The sequence below is a fragment of the Anser brachyrhynchus genome, assembly GCF_964034855.1.
Source record: "Anser brachyrhynchus genome assembly, chromosome: 3".
Classification (NCBI taxonomy): Eukaryota; Metazoa; Chordata; class Aves; order Anseriformes; family Anatidae; genus Anser; species Anser brachyrhynchus.
The window spans coordinates 72,807,926-72,817,703 of record NC_137696.1 but is presented as its reverse complement, the minus strand read 5'-3'; the positions used below and the strand labels follow the sequence as shown (position 1 = coordinate 72,817,703).

The following is a 9,778-nucleotide window of genomic DNA, read 5'->3' as shown; positions in this document are numbered from 1 at the left end:
AGTCTACAAACAGATTTTTTTTAAGTCCAGTAGCTACTCCTGAGTGATCAGTCCTCAAAATCAACTCAGGAGTTAGCTGTAGTCTGTCCTCACTTTCCTAGTGACAGTTGTTCTCTATACTCCCTCCCTCTGCCAGCCTACCTAAAACATACACAGAGCTGCTCTACGTTCACAGTTTAAAGCAAAGTTTGTTTTGTTTTCTGTTCATGGCAATGATAGTTTTAAAGCCGAATTATGATAAATGGCATTTTTTTCAGTCCTGTAAAAAACACTACATTTCCACCAGCATAGATGCTTACCTACAAAGAGTAAAATAGCAAAAATATTACCCACTAACAGGAAAAGAAAAATAAAAGAATTTTATTGAGGATTTTGTGGTGGTTTTTTCATTCACCAGCTTCCTCTGAAAAAAATCTTAGGCTTTCTGTTCTCTCTTTCCTACATATATATTTCACTTAGGATTATAAGTGTATTTATTTTCTCAGAAATAATACCATCTCTGTTCCCAGGTGCACACACAGTGCGTAGCTTTGAAAAAAGTCACAAAACACTACACAATATCTTTGGAAAAATAATTATAATTATGATGAGGTTTCTTTAAAAAAATAATAATATTGTGTCAAAACAACATTCTCCTTTCCTCACCTTTCTGTCCTCCTTCCTCGTCACGGCTGTAACCTCTGGGCAGAAAGGTGGCGGGGAGGCAGCAGAGGACACCTGGAGGAGCCCAAAGGCTCCAGCTCTTGCCCATGCTTTATTTTTCTGTTTCATGGGGTCTTACCTGACAACCCCATCTTCTCGCCTGAGGAAATCTGACTGACCATGTTTCAAGGCCCATCAACACAACCCCAGTCCCAGTGGAAGTGCGTGTCAAAGCCACCAGAGCTCCTCCATGCCCGTCAGTGCTGTCCTGCTCCCTGCGGTCCCCCCTTGCAACTGGGAGAGGGAAAAGCAGAGAAACGCTCCGAGGAGCTCCCCTGTTACTAGGAGCCGACCAGAAACTGACAGCCCAGCTGAGGAAGCGGGGATCCTACCTGGATCCTACGACACATACTGATCTGCACACAAAATACCGATCTGGATATGAAAATGACCGGAGCAAGACAAAACGCTTTTAGGCAGAACTTCAACCTGCAACGTTACAGTCTCAAAAACCCGACAAGCTGCCGCACCATTTTATAAAAGCGGCTAAACAGATAAATGATGTTCGTGCTCCCCCTATTGGCTCGGTCCTCAAAGCACAGCCCGGCATCAATTCCTGTGTGCCTTTTAACCGTGAAGAGAGGTTTTACAGTAATAACCATAATAATATACATATTATACACATACAGGACTTCATCCGTGCCAAACATGCAGCTTTGCCTTCATGCAAAAAGGAAACGCTGTATTTCATTGCTGCTGGACTGACGAAGCGCTTGTGAGAAGACTGGAGAAAACAAGTATTTTCACATACAGCTAGGTTACCCCCACCCAGACAATATCCTTTCAGGAAAAAATATCTGTTTAAATCTGTTTGGGGCTTTTCTGGCAAGATAATTTTACCAACACAAGTAAACTTGAACATTTATATTAAAATACTGTTGTCCTTCACAAGCTATCTTTTCCCATTAGGTGAAGAGGTAAAAACAAAGATTGTGAATCGTGTTAGAAAGCTTTACCTGCCTCTTAAAATCATATGCTTGATTTCTTCTATATGAAAAGCCTTCAAATATGGCACATAAAAAAGTATTATTTAAATAAACCAGATTAGAGTCAGGTAATAGCAGCCAACTAATTAGTTAAAAAATAGGCATTAATATCAAACAGAATTCAGTTTTTAAGTCCTGGGCATAGTGATACTGAATATTTGTTCTTGTGGTATGTAGGTATCAGTCTTATTTCTACGTGTGCAAATGCAGTCTCTGCAAATCAATTTAGATCAAAATAGACATTCACACTCGCCCCGCTACACTGCAACCAAAAACTCTCTTTAAGAACTATTAAAAATATCATTTATAAACCTCTTATTGTATCCAGACTGAGAAAGAGATGCTAGTCTCATGTGGACAGGCATGCCAAATTAAAGGAAACTGTAAACAGATGTCAGAAGAAAATTACTGGCAGTCAAATAAAACTGAGAAACAAGCAGCAGCAACCCCAACCGAAGTTTAAAACCACCACCACCACCGCCTGGGTAAGGGGACTTGTTCCCTTTCCTGTTTTATTGACAACAGCCCGACATTGCTCCTCAGGTGTAGCGCTTGATGCCACACGATGGCAGCAAACACCAAGCTTTGGCCTTACCTGCACAGGCTGCTCACCCCCTGGTCTAAAATCCTCCAGCTGCTGCACATGCCATGCAGCTACACCGTAGGGCTCCTCAGCAGTCCTGCAGTCCAGGGGATTTGCCCGCAACTGTTCCTTAAGCCACATCTGAGTCCTGACTGCCGGCTGTATGGGGGCTCCGCTCACAGCCTGCTGCCCCAGAGTCGCGTATCTCTGTCCAAAAGCTTCACAGCTGGCAGCCACGGGTTTGCTTTCAGGTAAGGCACTGTAGGCGGTCAAGTCTAAGGCATGTCTCCTGCTTGAGGAATCTGAAACAAAGTCATCTTTGCTGCACGTTTCAAATTTGTATTTGCAGTCCAGTAGAGAAGATCGTTTTTTCCCCATCTCCTTGTCCTCGATTTTTAAGAGCTCCATGCTATCATGCAAACAATTTGGCCCATTTGTCCTTAATTGTGGTGACACAGCTTTGTCTGTGCTAGTCCTGGAGTCCACTGAATGACTACTACCATCCTGGCTGAAGGTGTTTGGTGAGCTGAGCTTGGACAAGGAGGACCATTTTCTTACAGGTCCTGCACCCTTCATGTCAAGAGAATTGTCCAGGACATCCTGATTTCTGCCTCCTCCTGACCGGCCCAAGCTTGTACTCCATTTTGAGCCGTCAGATTTGAAAGCTTCCCTGTGTTTGGAAAGTGAAGAGCTGGCATTAGACGGCATCACATGGGCAGTGGGAATGGAAACCAGTGATCGGCTGGGCTTGAACGAGGATGTACCACTTGACGTTGAATGATCTGGGAAGAAAGATTAATCACGTAAGTACAACACAAAACTCATACTAACATCAGCACCAAGAAAGCAAGACACCAAACTCCAGGTGACATGCAAAAATAGAAGGAAACGGGTTTCTTGACAAAAAAGGGTCTTCTGAACCATTCCAGATTATGACAATGGAAGCCTGCTAATATGGGAGCTAATTTACTTTTCCTGGTGCTGTCATTATAAAAAGAGAGCTGTACTAAGGGGGTGGTAAGAGCAGCTCCAGACACAGCTATCAGGCTGTGGGCAGAGGGAAGCAGCAGGCAGGATTTCTCCCCCTCCCCACACAACTGAAAGTAGCTTTTATACCACAAATGGCACGGGTATCCCAGCTCAGGAGCCCCAGGTCTGGTTCCTCTTCCATCGACCCTCTTCTCATTCTTAGAGGGAAACACAACTCACTAAATGCACTTTGCAAAATGGAAGTGCTGGAGACAAGCCAGCTTAATGACAGCCTCTCGGACAGTACTATTCATCCCTTTTGGATTTTGCTTTTTTCAAATTACATTTCCCCAGGTGATTGGCTTTAGAAAAGTCTGCAAAAAATTGAGTCCTTTCAGATGTTGTTATTTACAAGGCCATAAAACATACTGTAATTTATGAAATCTATCCCAAGCCGAAATACCAAGAACAGAGGAATCAGTGCGGTGATATTGAGGAGGAGACAGAAGAGCAAAGATGACCAAGGCAGAGGGGAGATCACTGAGGACTGCCCGAGACCTCTCACAGCCCCAGCAACACGCGCTTAGCGTCATCACAGACTGTGGGCAACCAGAAATAAACAGCTAATCCTCTCAGAGAGGATCAGCTCCCACCAAGTCACATGGCTGGACCTTGACCAAGCTCACGTTGCTCGTTAGGTTTAGATTCAGATCTGCTTGTTAGAGTAGATCGAGAGAACAAGCGTGCTCTAATTACGTCTTCCTTTGGGGGTCCTTTTTGACCCAGAGCAAGACAGATACACTCTTATTATTTCTCTCAGCCTAACCTACACAGAACTTACTTCTTTGGGACCTGTCACCTGCTATAAGGGTAGTGCAATTAAAAAAGAAAAAAAAAAAACCACCAACCAATTGCTCTAGAAGTACAGCTAGCATACTTGGTTTGATGGCTACAGCAGGTTAATATGATTTGGTGGAGGCCCGAACATGTTACTAATTGGGCACACTTTCTGAGGATATACGTGATGCAACAAACCATGCCACAGACAGGAACAAGGAAAGAGCTTCCAACGGTGCGACAAATTTTAGGAAGGGCAGTGCTTCTTTTCTTGTGCGTTAAAATCAAGATATCCTTACCCCCAGCTTGCCTGCTCCTCCCTGTTTGGGACCAGACTTCCCCTCTTGCAGCACAACGCAAAATAACATAGCCACGCTCCTCATCCCACAAAAATCCCACAAAATAATAAGCAGTTCCTTCTCTCAGCTCTGCCTTCCTGCCCTCTCCTGGGCACCAGCAGGTGCTTGCACTATTCACAAGTGGTAAATTATATTTAGAGTAGAACAAGGAAAAATGGAAGTCCCGAGCTAGACCTAAACTTCTTTTCCTCACTTCTGATTAACTCTTCAAGCAGCCCTAAACTTGGCATACACCATGCACATCCAACTACAGCTGATGGATATATCCGATACTTTGTTTCCAAGTGAAACATGGCAATTTTGGCTTCAAGTTGCTCTAATTACTCTTCCCGTTAATGCTCACTGAAACATATGAGCAAATTCACACTTCTTCTCGGAGCATATTGCTTCAGTCTGCCTCGACCGCAGGCTCAGCTGGAAAGAGCACCGGTCTGCGCTCTGAAATATCTCCCTGCAGCACAAAGGGCATGAAATTCAGGAACTCCACTGGAAATGAGAGAACCCAAAAGCAGAGCGAAGCTTAAAATGGTAACTTCTGTAGTCCCTGGAGTAAGTTCACAGAATGGCTGAGGTTGGAAGGGACCTCTGGAGGTCATCTGGGCAACGTGTGCCAGTGCTGGGTTATCCTGACAGTACGGGAAGTAAAGGTAAAATAAAAAGCTCCACCTGGCCAAACCCTGCCAATGAGGACTTCATGCAAGCAGAAGACTTTTCTCTTCCACGTAGTCATGCATAAGGAAATGCCTAAAGTTCAGAATAAACTAGTGCTCTCTTCTCAGCATGACTTGAACAGCTTTCATCTCACTGAGACGGGCTTCATTTGAAGGCTGCAAACGCTCTTAAACATGACCTGTATGTCTCAAGAGTCTTCCAATGTTTAAGACTCTTTTCATTAAAGAAAACTTTTGGATATAGGAGAAAAAAATATAGCAAGTTTCTACAGGTTTTCCTTTGAACAGCATCAGGATTACATGTCAAATCTTGCTTTTCAATTATCCCAATACCTTTTTTTTTTTTTTGCCCACCACAAAGCTCCCTAGAGCACCTACCATATTGGCATCACATTTTAACAGCTGTTAAAATACTTCCCAGAACACAGAAATGAGAGATTTCGAAAAAGTGTATTTTTAAAACATGTTACAAGATTTCTATCACATAACAGCAGAAGATGGAATAAGAAAAGAAAAAAAAGAGCATTTCATATGGCCTTCCTATTATCTTGTATTACACGTCTGAACTACCGTATTACTGCCTATTTGGCATAGAAAATAATGAACCAGACCTGATTTTGGCTTTACTAAAAACCTGATCACAAAAATTTCATTTAAATGGGAGAGAACACAGCAGACACTTTCTTCTGAAGAAGGGAGAGAAGAAACCCTCTGACATAGAGCTAATGAACTCCTCCTACTTACTTATGTATTTCTATGCTTTTTTTTTTTTTTTTTAAATCCCTAGTGCCAACTGCACAGAACTAGAAGAAAACCCCTGAGGCCACTTCTCAGGCCAGATATACAACGCGCTTGCTCAGCTACTTGACACCCTCATCTGTTGCCCAGAGGTCGCTCATAACGCACACGAGGCAGGGGAGGTTCGCTGTAACCTGAACAACTTCTCTAGCTGCAAAATGAAACGAGTGCTTCAAGAAGCCCCATCCACAACGTACACTTCTGTATCTAACAGTTTCTTCACTGCTCCCAAAATATTACCAAACAGCAGAATGACCAGCTAGTACAATTGCCCAATACTAATCAAACCCAAAACGTTTATGATGCTCATGTTATGGGGATGCATGCGTACCTAATACTGCTACAAACAGAGACCCTCCTTGTGTGAAGGACTTTGAAACGTGATATTCGATATTTTATCCAGGCTATAATTAGAAAGTCCTGACCATGGAGAAAAACGCCAGTATTAAAAACAGATGACCTTCTCTTCCTTCCCGCTCCCCCCCACCAAAACATTGACGTAGATTACCCCAAATAAGGAAAATAAACTTAATTATTCTTATTAATTGCGCAGAAGACAAACGGGGGAAGCCAAACCACTATCATACACATTCACTGGAATCTGACTGAGCCTGTGTGTACGACAGGTCTTATATTCGTTACGGGAGCTCTTCCAAACGAACCTCTAGCTGTGCAGCAACGCCCAACGCCGTGGGCCCCAGCCGCAAGCCAGAAGCGATCCCCGTGCCCAGCCCACGGCTCTGAGCGGGCCGTGACTCTTACAGCGTGCCAGCACGTGGCTGCCTCCTGCGAGTCTTCTACAGGACAGCTGCTTTCAACCATGGAAGGATCTCAACTCTCGTGGGAGATGGTCAGAAAACAAAGCAAAGGCCACGGGATGACGTGCCGTGACAGCAAGATACATGCTGCACCTGTGTTCCCCCGCCTACCTGCTCACAAACGGGACCAGCCTGAATGCAGCGTGCGGAGGTCATCCGAGGAGCCAACGGAGGGATCCCAAAACGGACAGGCAGGTGGCCAGCCCTAACCAAAAGCACTGCAGAGACCAACTGATCACCCTCTGCAAGCCAAAGCATGCAGGAGCCAGTCACAGGAATGGTTTGGTTTGGTTTGCTTGGCTGGTTTTGTTTCTTTTTTATTTTCCTGTGTAGAAATCTTCACCACTGTCCTCACAAGCTCCACTCCTGTTTTGACATAGTAAACTTGAAATAGGAGCTGAATGAACAGAGGAAGTCTCTGAAAACAAACCTCTTCCAAAGAGTAAACAAACACAAGTATGCTTCACAGAAAACCAGATCAGAAACGGAAACACTGCAGACTGGAGAGAACTGCTCGGACATGTAACAGGGCTGTACGGCAGAGTGGGCCTGAAACCCTCACGGATAAACAAATAACATTTAGGAATTAGAGTGCTGTGCTTGAATAGCAAGAAACTAAAACAAGAGAATAAAGGACAAAAACTTACTACTAGCAAAATATTCGTTAAAACATTAATTGTATCTATTAAAATACTAGTATTTTAAACTAGTATTACTTTAATACTAAATAGTGTTTTAGTATTTAACGTACTAAAACACTGTCAGTAAACCAAGTTGCCTGTGTCACAGCTATGCCTCCAAAGCAAAAGCAGTCACATGGTGTTCAGAGGCAAGTTCAATTAATGATATTTGAAAAAAAGTATATCCAAATTTGATGGCTTCCAGCATCACCAGTTACTGTACTGGGATAATGCTTCTCTTTTACAGAAGTACATTGTAAACTCAGAGCCAATTCTTCTACTCTGAATAAACTGATTCCTGTAGTATTTTCTATAATCCACTGTGTCACATACCAAAAAAATGCCATTGTGCCTAAAAACTTGTTATATTTAGAAGTTAAAGTAATTTAACATCTACATAGTTCACAAACAGAATGAACAGTACCAGCCCAAATAATACAAATACAAACTTAACACGCTGCAGCTGAGACAGGATTTTCAAAAACTGAAGAAATTTTGTTGCTTTTATTATTTCCCTTCAAACAGCATCATCACAGAGTAAGATGTGCGATGAAACACTAGCAAAGCCACTACCCCTGAGCAAGTTATTACAGAGAGAACACAGAAGGAATAAATGGTAGGCCACCCTTATGGGCCTCCTACAACCTACAGAAAACAAGAAATTGTACAAGAGGAGTTTAAAGAATTTTCAGCAGACAGAGCAGGAAGCAGTGCTGGCAGGAGCACTGAAGCTGTACGCACACGTACAAGGGCAGTACGCACACCTGCCCTCGGAAGGAAATACAGAGGCAACACCGAGTTCCAGCAAACAGTAGAAAGCTTCTCTGACACCCTTACATACAAAAGGAATATTAAATATGTATGTAAAATACTTAACAGAAACTTGCCTAACATGTCCCACCTAACTCCTTGTGGACTGGCCATTTGGTGTATCTTCACTACCCTCCTCCTCTTCAATTAAACTTACCTTGTTTCCATTTGCCACATCTCACTATTTCCATAACCCCTTTGGCAAGCAGCAGGGAAGGTAAGATAGCAAGGATCCCACTGGGTGCAAGAAGTGAGGGTAACACCCTTACCTTTCAAACGATTTGAAAACAGGGCGAGTGGGAGACAAGGATGTTCCAGCGTTAGTTAACAAAGCTTAACATAGTAACTGATTGTCACTGAGCAAACTGAAATTACACCTTGTCACTGAGCAGAAGAAAATTATTTACTTGTAATGAGAATTTTTTATTCACACTTCGCTACTTTCATACCAGGAAAGTCCTGTTTTCAGCATACCACAGAAAAGGTCACCCAGCCTCGTTCCGATTTACATACCTCTCCCCAGGTCACAGCATGGACAAGGAACCGGCTCTGTAAAAGTTACTTCGCTTTTTACCCTAAAAGTGCATTCAATTGTAGTAGTTAGGGTACTGAAATACTTTGGGAAGCCTGCTCTTTGACTAACAGGACAACATAGACCCTCTTCAGCTTTGGTTTATCTGAAAAATGCTGTCCCATACTTGAGAAGTCACCTGTGTATACCACGTCAGGTTTCCACCTCACCTTCTGAGATGTAGTCTTGGCAAACCCTCATTAGTGAAGCTGTTAGGATTCCAGCAGCAAGGACAAGCAATTAAATGATGCAACGGGCCACAGAGAAGGCCAGCATATTCATATAATCTCATTTCAGTACCACAACTCAGTCTCTCAGTTTCCAGTGGCCATTTGAAGAGCCAAATTCCCTAATTTCATCACTTTTGTCACTAGACGACAAGAGAGGCAACCTGAATACCTTCCCACAGACTTGCATATAGGTAATCAAACTAGAATCAGTGCCAAAAACAAGCACAGGATGGAGATTTGCCTTTTTTTTTTTTTTTTTTTTAAGATCATACATTTCGGCTTAGTGGTTCTTAAATTAAGAGAGGCATGCACAGCAGAAATTGTTTATTTTCTCCTATGTTCTGCTGCAGTAAGGTTTGAGGTTAAAGGTCCCAATTAACTTAAAAGACACTTGGTAGAACAACGTGTCATCCAAACCGCCCCTCATTACAAATTAACACACGTTCCCTTGAAGTATATGATTACTTCATGTAAGACAACACCAGGTGAAATGATTGCCATCCTGCTTGTAAAATTGTCTAAGCTAGCTGTTTGGCCATAACGAATTGTCACAGGTCTTATGTATTAAAACTTCCTGTGTATTTCCACAAATAAATCTTAACAAAAACTTGTTTGTGTTTTGTAGCAGTTTATTTCAGAGAGACCATACCAAACCAATGCAACAGAAAGAATGTGCAGGGTAAAACAAAGACAAACTTCACAAATTAACAAAGGAAAGGCAAACAGATATGAGCTGTACAGGAAAAATCCCGGGATCTCCTATA

At 42.8% G+C, this 9,778-nt stretch overlaps 1 protein-coding gene across 3 annotated transcripts in view; it reads right to left on the bottom strand.

The window, feature by feature from the left end:
- The window catches only part of CEP85L (centrosomal protein 85L), a 149,197-nt gene that overhangs the window by 65,904 nt on the left and 73,515 nt on the right, over window positions 1-9,778 (bottom strand). For all 3 annotated transcript variants that reach the window (XM_080588098.1, XM_080588097.1, XM_080588099.1), the window contains one exon: window positions 2,284-3,053. In XM_080588098.1, coding sequence (XP_080444224.1) covers window positions 2,284-3,053 — 770 coding nt within the window. The remainder of the gene's footprint in view (window positions 1-2,283; window positions 3,054-9,778) is intronic.